Source organism: Bos javanicus, chromosome 2 (assembly GCF_032452875.1).
Source record: "Bos javanicus breed banteng chromosome 2, ARS-OSU_banteng_1.0, whole genome shotgun sequence".
Lineage (NCBI taxonomy): Eukaryota > Metazoa > Chordata > Mammalia > Artiodactyla > Bovidae > Bos > Bos javanicus.
Window position 1 is genome coordinate 36,365,205 of NC_083869.1, and position 14,217 is coordinate 36,379,421.

Below are 14,217 nucleotides of genomic sequence, written 5' to 3' on the forward strand. Positions count from 1 at the left end.
CATTAAAAAGAATACATTTGAATCAGTTCTAATGAGGTGGATGAAACTGGAGCCTATTATACAGAGTGAAGTAAGCCAGAAAGAAAAACACCAATACAGTATACTAACGCATATATATGGAATTTAGAAAGATGGTAACAATAACCCTATGTACGAGACAGCAAAAGAGACACTGATGTATAGAACAGTCTTATGGACTCTGTTGGAGAGGGAGAGGGTGGGAAGATTTGGGAGAATGGCATTGAAACATGTATAATATCATGTATGAAACGAGTTGCCAGTCCAGGTTCGATGCACGATACTGGATGCTTGGGGCTAGTGCACTGGGATGACCCAGAGGGATGGTATGGGGAGGGAGGAGGGAGGAGGGTTCAGGATGGGAAACACATGTATACCTGTGGCGGATTCATTTAGATATTTGGCAAAACTAATACAATTTTGTAAAGTTTAAAAAATAAATAAATAAAAATTTAAAATGAAAAAAAAAAGAGAGAAAAAATAAAAATAAAAACTCTGCACCCACCATGTGTTACAGAAGCAAACTAAGTTGGACTTTTGTGATAATGTTAGAAGTCTTGGGTGGCATGCTTAAATTAGTATTCTACAAGTGTTCAACCAAACCTACAGCTGGATCTGCAGACCAAGAATCAAGAAGCCAGAAGGATAATAATGACAATAGTAACAACCTACATTTACTGAGGTCCTCCCATGCGAAGGTAGTGTGTGGTGTACTCTGCATGAGCTCTTTAATGAAATACTCTTAACATCCCTATGAGATCAGTGTCATACATATTCCCAGTTCAAAGAGGAAAGGCAAGACTCACAGGCATCAGGAAATTTGCCCAGAGTTACAAGGCTGGTCTGTGGTGGGTCTACCTGATTCCACAGCTCTTAGCGCCCAGTCAGGCAGTCTATCCACCTATCTTAGGTGTGTGAACTGAGGCCCAGAGGGCTATGGTACAGCCAGTAAATTGCAGAGCTGGATATATTTGAACGTACATATTAGATAGAAGCTAAACTATAGAACAATTATAGTAAAATAATTATCCTTTTGTGAAAACTTAATGGAACTTTGGGCTAGCTAGTTAGTAGATTTTAACAGAAATTAAGGTTAACATTTTACCCAGGCATGAAAAGATGAATAGAGAGTTGGAGAGAATGTTAATAATTATCAGAGTCCACATCAAATTGGAGAGAGGTAGATTTGATCTTGAATAACTATTACAAATAACCACACAGACATGGGCTTCATTAGGAAAACAAATTTCCTGATCTAAATGAAATCTCCCTAAAACCATTCATTCTCTGCCTCCACCCCCTTCTCTTTTGCTCTGATGTATGGTGATCAAAGCAATTTTCTGACAACTAATTCAACTTCTCAAATATATGGTTATAAATAACACTATCATTTATTAAATGAAGTATAGCTTCCATTAATACATTGACAATCTTTTTTTAACAGTTTCTTAAGTGATTTTGATTACTGTAAATCAGTTCGTCTTGACCTGAGCAACTTTAGAAAAGCCAAAAGAACTTTTATCAAAATGAAGCATTGTTCTCACGCACCAATACATAAGAGCTTCATTCTGCACTGTTTGAAATCTCTAGAAGGCTCTGCCTGTGTTCCCTATGCTGCTGCCACAGGACATGCCTGGCCCTAAACCACAGTTGTTTTAAGGGAACCTGATAATATCCCTTTAGATTTTTGAAGAATGGACAGGAAGTAAGATGTTTAAGAGCAGAGCCTAGCGAACAGGAGAACAAAAGAACTCTTGGACCTGCCCAGACGGTCAGAGCTAAGTAACCCAGCAACCATGAGCCTGGGTAAGCAGCACCCGCCAGTGTTTGAGTGAGTGAGTGAGTGAGTGAAGTTGCTCAGTCATGTCTGACTCTTTGCAACCCTGTGGACTGTAGCCCACCAGGCTCCTCCGTCCATGGGATTCTCCAGGCAAGAATACTGGAGTGGGTTGCCATTTCCTTCTCCAGGGGATCTTCCCGACCCAGGGATTGAACCCAGGTCTCCTGCATTGCAGGCAGATGCTTTAACCTCTGAGCCACCAGGGAAGACAGTGTGTTTAATCAACATCAAACATTTACTGAACTTCAATGATGTGCTCAGGGCACTCTGAACTTATACTGAAGAAATCAGATGTGATTTCCACCTTCAGAAAACCTGTGGGAAGATGTATTCATAGTTATTGCATCATAGGTGCCTTCCAGGCTGACAGCTTGAAGTAAAGTCACATAATGAGTGGAGAGATACCACATAAGCCCTGTCTGGGCCCAGGCAGCTTGTCCACAGGAAACTCATCCAGATCCTTTCTTCTGGCTCCCTGGGGTTGGAGGCTCAGGGGTGTATCACGAAATGCCTACTCCCTCCACGCCCCAGGTGGGCCTGTGTGGTCTGAGTCCCGTGCTCTTGTATCTTCTCATGTAGCTAGGTGAAGGACCTCAGCTAGTGTCCTGGGCATTTGTGTGCTGCTGCCAGCCCCACCCACTCTCCTCCTCTCTCAGGAGGAGGCTGACCCCAGAGCAAATGTCCCTGTCTTTCTACTTCTGATGGGCCCAGCACAGAAAACAAATGTGGGGAAGCATTTTTGCTCACAAGCACTGGGTCTCCTATCAAAACACAAAGAAACCCTTGAATTCTATCCTTTGGGTGTCCTGCAGAAATTTGATGGGGAAAATGTTCATTTCAGTGGCTCTTGATTGAGCTGCCAAATTCCTAACATTCAGGCACTTGTCTGGAAAAAAAAAAATGTCACCATACCCCTAAGCACCCAGTGTGTCTCTGCTGTAGCCCTGAGTATTGTTAGCAGGCCTCTCTCTCCAGTTGCGGCGAGCTCCTTTTCCATCAGTGCTGTTCCCGAGTGGATCCACAAGCAGCCCTTGTTACTGGGGGGGCCAATCCAGTCTTAGAGCAGAGGTTTGCCATTAGCTCCAGCAAGTCCGTGTATGCCTCCCAAGAAACTCCTTTGATTTGTACAAATCAAGCCCTTGTTGTGAACCCTGCCCATTCAACTTCAGACCTGTTTGAGATGCAATAGTTGTTGGTGTGACATGTCACAGCTCAGACATGCACATTGGGATCCCCCTGACACTGGTTAATTGTATATGAAGACTCTCTACTATATCTTCTATTTTGCTGTTTCAGATAAAGGAATCTTCATTATCCAAAGTGAGAACCTCGAGAAATGTATTCAAGCCAGCAAATCTACACTGACCCTGGAGAACTGCAAACCACCCAACAAGTACATGCTGTGGAAGTGGGTTTCAAACCACCACTTATTTAACATCGGAGGCAGTGGCTGCCTGGGCCTGAACGTGTCTAGTCCAGAGCAGCCGCTGAGCATATACGAGTGTGATTCCACCCACGTTTCCTTGAAGTGGCACTGTAACAAGAAGACGATCACAGGCCCACTCCAGTACCTGGTCCAGGTGAAGCAGGACAACACGCTTGTGGCCTCAAGGAAGTATCTCCATAAGTGGGTTTCCTATATGTCCGGCGGTGGAGGCATTTGTGACTATCTGCACAAAGGTAAAAAATAATGTCAACCAAAGTACACATGAAATGATATAATAAAGATTTGTGAAATATATGAAAGAGGTACACAGCCCCTGGGACCTCAAGGAACTTCTGCTAAATAGGTTTGAGTTGCTTACTTGCTTATTGTAAAAAGATTGCCAGAGTCTTAGAACAGATTTGCTAAATTCTGCTAAAGAAGCAGAACTTTGAATTTAAAGGTATTAAGGGAGAAAACACTTAAATAACTTTGGGAATCAGTGGAAAGGAGAAAGAACAGAAAGATGAGGGAGAGAGAAAATCAAAGTAGAAGGAAAAGATTTTTGAAGTTAAAAGCCTTGTCAGGATAAATATAATAAGAGCCTCTCAGGCCAACATTCCTTTTATTGTAGAAAGTCAGTTCTGTGTATGAAGCATGTGTGCAGGGCACCTCAGTGTCTCCTAAGACCAGGCTGGCATCTGTGTGGTGGGCATGTCAAGGCATTAAAGGCAGACTGTTGTCAGACGTTATTTGCTGTGTGTCGGGGAGTGGGAGGGGTTTCCTGGGTGTCTCAGTGGTAAAGAATCCACATGTTAACACAGGAGACGCAAGAGACACAGGTTTGATCCCTGGGTTGGGAAGATCCTCTGGAGACGGAAATGGCAACCCACTCCAGTATTCTTGCCTGTAAATCCCATGGGCAGAGGAGCCCAGCAGGCTGCAGTCCATGGGGTCGCAAAGAGTCAGACACACTGAATGACTAAGCAACATCAGCAACAAACAAGGGAGTAGGAAAGCGTGGTTTTGGTGGCAGGTAAGTGGAGGTGTTTCCATTTTCCATAGTTCTGTGATATCTGGCATTTTAAAACAAAGAAAAAGAGACAAAGACAGCTGCTTACTTCTGAAATTCTGAACCCTCAAACCTGTTTGTCAGGTTTTGTTATGTAGCTCTGTTCAGTCATCCTTCACACACTCATGGAACACGGACTATTTCTGGGCTGGCATCTGATTTACAAAGGCCAGCGAGACAGGAATGGTCCCTGCCCTTCTGGTACTTCGTAGAATAATGCCTCAATAAGAGCTTCGACTTCTAAAAACTGTAGGAAGCAGAGAAAGGAGCTCCTAAAATCTAAAGCAAAACTTCCTCCTGTAGCTACATGAAATGAGTAAAGAGACACAGAGACAAGAGTAAGCCATTTTTTCAGGACTCACTAAAATAAAGCAAGTGGTGCAAACCAGCACTCTGAATAATCTCCAGTTCCAAGGAAGAATTTGGCTTTTTGTTTCATGTGAACATTTCAGCCAAATACCCACACTCACAATGCACGCAGGGGAAGACTAGGTAGAAGGCAGAGGATGTGTCCTGGAATAGCAGCAGTTTCCAAACAGCTCAAACCTCTAGGGCTGGCGATATGGGGTGAGCTCAGGCTAGTGCCACACCCCAAACTGTATCACCCACCTCACCCCTCCCGATTGTGAGAGAGGGTGGGAATCTCTACAGTCAGCCCTTTCACTCCAGGACCCGCTGATTTAATTGACGGTGGCCCCGATCCCCTTCTCATGGTAAAGAACCTCCTTTGAATCAGTTCTAATGAGGTGGATGAAACTGGAGCCTATTATATAGAGTGAAGTAAGTCAGAAAGAAAAACACCAATACAGTATATTAACTCATATATATGGAATTTAGAAAGACGGTAACGATGACCCTGTATGTGAGACAACAAAAGAGACGCAGATATAAATAAAGAGCAGACTTTTGGACTCTGTGGGAGAAGGCAAGGGTGGGATGATTGGAGAGAATAGCATTGAAACATGTGTATCACCATATGTGAAACAGATCACCAGTCCAAGTTCAATGCATACAGGGCACTCAAAGCCGGTGCTTTGGGACAACCCTGAGGGATGGGATGGGCTCAGGATGGGGGACACATGTACACCCATGGCTGATTCATGTCAATGTATGGCAGAAACCACCACAATATTGTAAAGTAATTAGCCTCCAATTAAAATAAATAAATTAATTTTTAAGAAAAGAAATATTAAAAAAAAAAAAAAAAGGGAAACAGGTCAAATGCCAAAAAAAGAAAGAATCTGCCTGCCAATGCAGGGGACATAAGAGACGTGAGTTGAATCCCTGGGTTGGGAAGATCCCCTGGAGGGTGGCATAGCAACCCACTCCAGTTTTCTTGGCTGGAGACTCCCATGGACAGAGGACCCTGGAGGGCTACAGTCTATGAGTCGCAAAGGGTTGGACACGACTGAAGCAACTAAGCGCACACACACTGATCCCCTTCACTACAGAAAGTCCCAGTTGATTCACGAAAAGTTGTTGCCTCCTGCTTAAGGCCAGGGATGACCAATGATTGGAATACTCTGAGAACGCAGCCAGCAGGCCGCTCAGCGTGGCCATTCTCTCTCCCAGACCCCCTCTCTGGGGCCAATAGCCGGGCATCCACTCTGCCTTCTCTCTGTGTACAATCTGCTTGCCACACTGCACCATGTGTGTCTTTAAAAATGGAAATCTGATCATGTGCTTTCCCATTCAGTACCCTCTGATGACTGCCTATTGCCTTCAGAGTAAAAGCCGAAGTCCACGTCGTGGCAGAGCTGGCCCTCTGTGAGCCGACACCCCAGTGCCTCCCTGGTCCTCTGCCCACTGGGCTTCCCTGCTTTCCCCTCATGACCACACGTGGGTCTTGATGCAGGTCCCGCATTCCTGCTCTTCCTTCTGCCAAAGCAACTCTTGTCCAGAGGCCTGAACTTTACTTTCCCAAATTCTTATTCAGAGAGGCCTTCACTGACCATTTTATCAAAAATAGTGCCCCTTCAACCCCCACTTGGAGAAGGGAATGGCAACCCACTCTTGTATTCTTGCCTGGAGAATTCCATGGACAGAGGAGCCTGGCAGGCTACAGTCCATGGGGTTGCAAAGAGTTGGACACGACTTAGTGACTAAACCACACCTCCATCACATACCACATACACCCAGTCATTCTGTTCTTATCCTATTTTATTTTTCTTCATGGTTACTTATCACTACTTGAAATTACAAGTTTATCTATATATTTTCTTTCTCTTTTTTTTCTGCCCACTCAAACAGATGCTCCATATGAAAGGGAAATTTACTCATTTGGTCACTATTACATCATAATACCCAGTGCTGAACACATTAAATGCTTAACAGATATCTGTTGAGTGAATATAAATACTTATGAAACTCGAGATTCAGATGCTGCTGACTGATATACTTGGGGACTGGAAGATATTTTAAAGTGAAATCTTCAACTATATTCAGTATCTTGTAATAGCCTATACTGTAAAAAAATCTGAAGCTATATACCTAAAACTAACACAATACTAAAAAGCAATTATACTTAAATACAAATAATAAGTAATTTTTTTCTTCTTATCCATTCACAAATATGTGTGCTACTGAAGCAGTGTTGATCAATCAGTCATGTCTGACTCTCTGCAACCCCATGGATTGTAGCCCGCCAGGCTCCTCTGTCCATGGGATTCTCCAGGCAAAGATACTGGAGTGGGCTGCCATTCCCTTCTTCAGAAGGGATCTTCCTGACCCACGGATCAAACTCGGGTCTCCTGCATTACAGAAGTTTACCGACTGAGCCACCACGGAAACACTGAAACAGTGCATCATAGTAAACAAACAAGGAGATAAACATACAAAACAAACCACGTATCAGCATTTCCCTGAACACAGCACTCAGCCTTGTACTTTTCCACACACTAGACATTGAGGTCTTAAGGGTTAACCACGGTAAAGTGAGGGCCTTGCCCAGTGTAGATTTTCGGTCAATAAAAAATGCATTTGCGCTATGACAGTCTCCAAAGATAAAGTTGCCATACTAGTTATTTGACTTTGTCCTCTTTTTTGTCTTAGATTTGTACACAATCAAAGGGAATGCCCATGGGACTCCGTGCATGTTCCCCTTCCAGTACAATCAGCAGTGGCACCACGAATGTACCCGGGAAGGACGGGAAGACAACTTGCTGTGGTGTGCCACTACCAGCCGATACGAAAGAGACGAGAAGTGGGGATTTTGCCCAGATCCTAGTAAGAATAAAATCTAGTCTTCCCTATATGTCACGAATGAATCAAGGATGATTAGAAAGTTATTATATCCAAAGAAAAGCACTGAGATTGAGCTATTGAAGTCTGAATAAGCTTGCTGAATCCACTTAACCAGATTTTGATTTTGTTTGTTTTTGCCTTGAAAAGACAATTCTGATGTATATTGCTTTTTCCCCCCTAAGTTCAAAGATATTAATTAGTCATTCCTCACTAAGTTCAGTGCATAAATATGCTTTAACTGGAATCAAATTTTAATACTCTGTGATTTCATTAATTCCAGCTTCCAGGCCGGATACTTCAAAACAAAACTGAATGCATATGAAGTTTTGCTATCCTTCCAGTCCACTCCTTCTTATGAGCTCCTTCACCTATCCAAGTCCTGATTGCTTGTCCTGCTCATTGTCAAGCCCAAACATCAGCTGGCCCTTGATGATCTTTTTAAAATCACAGTTGCCCTCCCAGTATTTCTCAACAGTGATTCCCTTTCCTTATTACTCAGTTTCTAGCTATAACTTTAAACTCTTTTTCTCTACTTAACCTGATTTTCAAGGTCCAGTAATAGCTTCAATGTTCTAAATATTTTGTCAGTAAGTACTGTATTATTTTATTGTATTTTCATTTAGCTTAAAAGTTGCCAATGGTCCTTAAGTACTGGGGAATGTTTATATATATCTTCTATTTTCTTTCTTATTTATTTATTTTTGGCTCTGCTGAGTCTTCGTTGCTGCAAGGACTTTTCTCTTTTTCACTCTCTCTTTCACTTTCATCAAGAAGCGCTTTAGTTCTTTGCTTTCTGCCGTAAGGGTTGTGTCATCTGCATATCTGAGGTTATTGATACTTCTCCTGACAATCTTGATTCCAGCTTGTGCTTCATCCAGCCTAGCATTTCGCGTGATGTTCTCTGCATATAAATAAGCAGGGTGACAATATACAGCCTTGACATACTCCTTTCCTGATTTAGAACTAGTATGTTGTTCCCTGTCCAGTTCTGTTGCTTCTTGACCTGGATACAGATTTCTCTGGAGGCAGGCAAGGTGGTCTGGTATTCCCATCTCTTTCAGAATTTTCCATAGTTCGTTGTGATCCACACAGTCAAAGGCTTTGGTGTAGTTAATAAAGCAGAAGTAGATGTTTTTCTGGAACTCTCTTGCTTTTAGATGATCCAATGGATGTTGACAATTTGACCTCTGGTTCCACTGCCTTTCTAAATCCAGCTTGAACATCTAGAAGTTTACGGTTCACATACTGTTGAAGCCTGGCTTGGAGAATTTTGAGCATTACTTTGCTAGTGTGTGAGATGAGTGCAATTGAGCAGTATTTTGAACATTCTTTGGCATTGCCTTTCTTTGGGATTGGAATGAAAACTGACCTTTTCCAGTCCTGTGGCCACTGCTACATTTTCCAAATTTGCTGGCATATTGAGTGCAGTATTTTCACAGCAATATCTTTTAGGATTTGAAATAGCTCAGCTGGAATTCCATCACCTCCACTAGCTTTGTTCGTAGTGATGCTTCCTAAGACCCACTTGACTTCACATTCCAGGATGTCTGGCTCTAGGTGAGTGATCACACCATCATGGTTATCTGGGTCATGAAGGTCTTTTTTGTATAGTTCTGTGTATTCTTGCCACCTCTTCTTAATATCTTCTGCTTCTGTTAGGTCCATACAATTTCTGTCCTTTATTGTGCCCATCTTTGCATGAAATATTCCCTTGGTATCTCTAATTTTCTTGAAGAGATTTCTAGTCTTTCCCATTTTATTGTTTCCTGTATTTCTTTGCATTGATCACTGAGGAGGTCTTTCTTATCTCTCCTTGCTATTCTTTGGAACTCTGCATTTAAATGGGTATATCTTTCCTTTTCTCCTTTGCCTTTAACTTCTCTTCTTTTCTCAGATAAATAAGCCCTCCTCAGACAACCATTTTGCCTTTTTGCATTTCTTTTTCTTGGGAATGATCTTGATCACTGTCTCCTATACAATGTCACAAACCTCTGTCCATAGTTCTTCAGGCACTCTGTCTATCAGATCTAATCTCTTGAATATATTTGTCACTTCCCCTGTATAATCATAAGGAATTTTATTTAGGTCATACCTGAATGGTCTAGTGGTTTTCCCTACTTTCTTCAATTTAAGTCTGAATTTTGCAATAAGGAGTTCATGATCTGAGCCACAGACAAGTCAGCTTGTTTTTGCTGACTGTATAGAGCTTCTCCATCTTTGGCTGCAAAGAATATAATCGATCTGATTTTGGTATTGATCATCTGGTGATGTCCATGTACAGAATCTTCTCTTATGTTGTTGGAAGAGGGTGCTTGCTATGACCAGTGTGTTCTCTTGGCAAAACTCTGTTAGCCTTTGCCCAGCTTCATTTTGTACCCCAAGGCCAAATTTCCCTGTTACTCCAGGTATTTCTTAACTTCGTACTTTTGCATTGAATCCCCTATAATGAAAAGGACATCTTTTTGGGGTATTAGTTCTAGAAGGTCTTGTAGGTCTTCATAGAACTGTTCAACTTCAGCTTCTTCAGCGTTACTGGTTGGGGCATAGACTTGGATTACTGTGATATTGAATGGTTTGCCTTGGAAATGAAGAGATCATTCGTTGTTTTTGAGATTGCATCCAAGTACTGCATTTCGGACTCTTTTGTTGACTATGAGGGCTACTCCATTTCTTCTAAGGGATTCTTGCCCACAGTAGTAGATATAATGGTCATCTGAGTTAAATTCACTGATTCCAATCCATTTTAGTTCACTGATTCCTAACATGTCGACATTCACTCTTGCCATCTCCTGTTTGACCACTTCCAATTTACCTTGATTCATGGTGTTGGAGAAGACTCTTGACGGTCGCTTGGACTGCAAGGAGATCTAACCAGTCCATCCTAAGGGAGATCAGTCCTGGTTGTTCATTGAAAGGACTGATGTTGAAGTTGAAACTCCAATACTTTTGCCACCTGATGCAAAGAGCTGACTCATTTGAAAAGACCCTGATTCTGGGAAAGATTGAGGAAGGAGAAGAAGGTGACAACAGAGGATGAGATGGTTGGATGGCATCACCAATTAAATGGACATGAGTTTAGGTAAACCTCAGGAGTTGGTGATGGATAGGGAGGCCTGGCATGCTGCAGTTCATGGGGTCGCAAAGAGTCGGACACAACTGAGCGACTGAACTGAACTGAACCGATGGACCTAACATTCCAGGTTCCTGTTGCAATATTGTTCTTTACAGCATCGGACTTTACTTCCATCACCAATCACATCCAAAACTGGATGTTGTTTTTGCTTTGGCTCCATCTCTTCATTCTTTCTGGAGTTATTTCTCCACTCTTCTCCAGTAGCATATTGGGCACCTACCAACCTGGGGAATTCATCTTTCAGTGTCCTATCTTTTTGCCTTTTCGTAACTGTTCATGGTGTTCTCAAGTCAAGAATACTGAAGTGGTTTGCCATTTCCTTCTCCAGTGGACCATGTTTTCTCAGAACTCTCCACCATGACCTGTCTGTTTTGAGTGGCCCTACATGGCATGGCTCATAGTTTCATTGAGTTAGACAAGGCTGTGGCCCATGTGATCAGTTTCATTAGATAAGCATCTAAGCTACTTATCATAGTACTTAGTACTCACCAGGATTACCACCACCATCATCATGTCACCATTAGGTCTAACATCCTTTCAACATGTGCTTCTGAATCAATGATCCTTCCTCTTTATCATCTTTGTCACCAGCACTAATTAAGCATAGCGTTAGTGAAAGGTTGTTGTCGAATCACTCGAAGACACCGGGATTCTTGGCCCCGGGAGGAGAAGAATTCAATCCGGGTCAGAGACGAGGCTTGATCGCTCAGAGCTTTTGTGTAATAAAGTTTTATTAAAGTATAAAGGAGATAGAGAAAGCTTCTGACATAGGCATCAGAAGGGGGCAGAAAGAGTACCTGCTTGCTAGTGTTAGCAATGAAGTTATATACTCTCCAATAAATCCAAAGAATGTCTGGAGGTTGTAAAGACCTCACCAGACCTACTCACATAATTTACATTTTAAGATAACAGAATTAGCCAGAAGGTTTAATTCAGAGACTGTCCTCAGGCAGGATACATTATTGTTATATAATCCTAAGGAATATAGAGAAGGAAAAAAAGTTTGTCCTTTCTTCCTCCTTGAGAATTCCAGACCCCTCTCTCCTTGGGGACCCCTAGACTCCTTATCAACCTGCCTAGGAAATGACTCTCTCATTAGGACTTAGATTCCTCTCTCCAAAGAACTTGGCCCAGATAGAATACAGGACAGACAGATTTGTTCCATGCCTGGAAATGGAGACTACATTTGATAGGATGCTCTAGAATCATATAGTTTAAAATGTAGATCCTTGTCCAGTCCTGGAGATGCAATGAGCATTTACATTTTTGACAAATGGCCCAGGTGATCAACATGCAAGTAATTCCACATAATATCTATATACAGGGGTGATATTAAGACACTCAGCAACCAATTTGGTATGGACTATTGGCCAATTTAAGTGGAGACCTTAATGTGGAGGCTTGGAGTCCTGGACACCCACTACTGGTATTAGCCCCTTATCTGCTGTAATGTGAGGGGATGCTGAGGCAGCAAGAGGCACTTGATGAGCTCAGGAGAGCAGCTCTTCACCAATCAGCATGAAAGTATTTCATTATTTATTAACTGTCAGATCATTAGCCTTCTCTATCTGAATCTGAATGTCTCTGAATGTCTGTGTGGAGGAATATGTGCATGTAATCCCTACACTCCTTAGATCCTTGAGTCTGATGTCACATTTTTTACATCATCTTCTCTTTCCGTTTCCATCTCCAATAGATGTCATTATTAAAAGTAAATAAACAGAGCCCTGGTTTGAGTTCCCTGAGTCATACAGCAAATTCCCACTGGCTATCTATTTTAGATACGTTAGTGTATCTGTTTCCATGCTACTCTCTCCATTAGTGGGAAGAAGGCTCAAGAGGGAGGGGATATATGTATACGTATGACTGATCTATGTTGATGTATGGCAGAAACCAGCACAATATTGTAACTCAAACATCTTACAATAAAATTGTTTTAGGAAATAAATAAGCAAATATTAATAAAAGTAACATGTATTTCACATAGCCCTAATACTATTTTTTAAACTATACTAGTCTCTTTGATGGAGAAGGAAATGGCACCCCACTCCAGTACTCTTGCCTGGAAAATCCCATGGATGGAGGACCCTGGTGGGCCGCAGTCCATGGGGTCACTAAGAGTCAGACACGACTGAGCGACTTCACTTTCACTTTTCACTTTCATACATTGGGGAAGGAAATGGCAACCCACTCCAGTGTTCTTGCCTGGAGAATCCCAGGGACGGGAGAGCCTGGTGAGCTGCCGTTTATGGGGTCGCACAGAGTTGAATACGACTGAAACGACTTAGCAGCAGCAGCAACAACAGACACCTTGAGATTCTCCAAAGAACACTGTCACCATCCTCTGTCACTTTTAGCCAATTATCATTTCCCAGGTGGAAGCCTGGGTTTAGTGGTGCCCAGGGCTTTTAGATCCCTGGACTATTTGTTCAGCTTCCTACAGTTCAGAAACATCCTCTACTTGACAGCCTGCCACATTCCAACTCTCTTGCCCTTCACAAAACCAGCAGAGAGAATATTTATTTGTACAATGCTAAATTACAGTTCCAATTTTCTTCCTTTCTTTTACTTTTGGTTCCTGGTAGCCAGCATAACTCAAAATAATGTGCCAGAGACTGGAATCTGGGCACACTGATTGCTTTTTCCATGGGGTCAGGAAGTGGACAGGACAGAGAGATTAAAGCAAAGATTCATACTCCTGTATCTCATCTTTCTTATTCAGAAATTTTTTACTATCTCAATGTAGAATGATGCCTTTATTTTTAAAAAGTTGATTGTAAGTGAACACAGTGTAAATTTAGTCCTAATAAACACATACTAAAACACACGAGCAGGGAGGGATGTGATAAAACTTCTGTAGCTATAGATCTTCAGGAACGAGGATGACATAAAGGAATCTCTCTGGTTTTATTTAGAGGTGATTCTGAGTCATACTATGTCTGTCCTGATTGTATGTCTTACACAGCTGGAGAGTCAGGCTTAGTTAGTTTGAGATATTTTTAGGATACCAGCCTTTGGGTGAAGGCTTCCCCAGTGGCTCAGCATTAAAGAATCTGCCTGCAGTGCAGGAGACACAGGAGACACAAGTTTGATCCCTGGGTCAGGAAGATCCCCTGGAGGAGGAAATGGCAACCCACTCCAGTATTCTTGCCTGGAAAGTCCCATGGATGGATTTTCATGGGTCCATGAAAAGCCTGGCAGGCTCGTTGCTCTGGAACCTCATTCACCTGATACAGTTTTTATCAGTAATTTGAATGATAGCACAGATTGGTACCAATTTAGATGTATGACTACCAACCTTTGCTTCATCAGCAGTATTATTATATCTCTCTTCTCAAGCTTCTATCTCACTCCCCAGAGGGCCATATAAATCTTTCTTCTCCCCTGACTTTCTAACCTTGCCCTACATTCTCCTTCCAAACTCTTAAGAGCCGACTTCAAAGAAAATAGGATCCCTCAGAGGGGAAGTTTTGACAACTTCCTGCTCA

The 14,217-nt window shown here is 42.3% G+C and overlaps 1 protein-coding gene across 1 annotated transcript in view; it reads left to right on the top strand.

The window, feature by feature from the left end:
* The window catches only part of PLA2R1 (phospholipase A2 receptor 1), a 137,833-nt gene that overhangs the window by 16,079 nt on the left and 107,537 nt on the right, over positions 1–14,217 (top strand). Inside the window, exons 2-3 of the mRNA XM_061396121.1 lie at positions 3,155–3,538; positions 7,405–7,578. Coding sequence (XP_061252105.1) covers positions 3,155–3,538; positions 7,405–7,578 — 558 coding nt within the window. The remainder of the gene's footprint in view (positions 1–3,154; positions 3,539–7,404; positions 7,579–14,217) is intronic.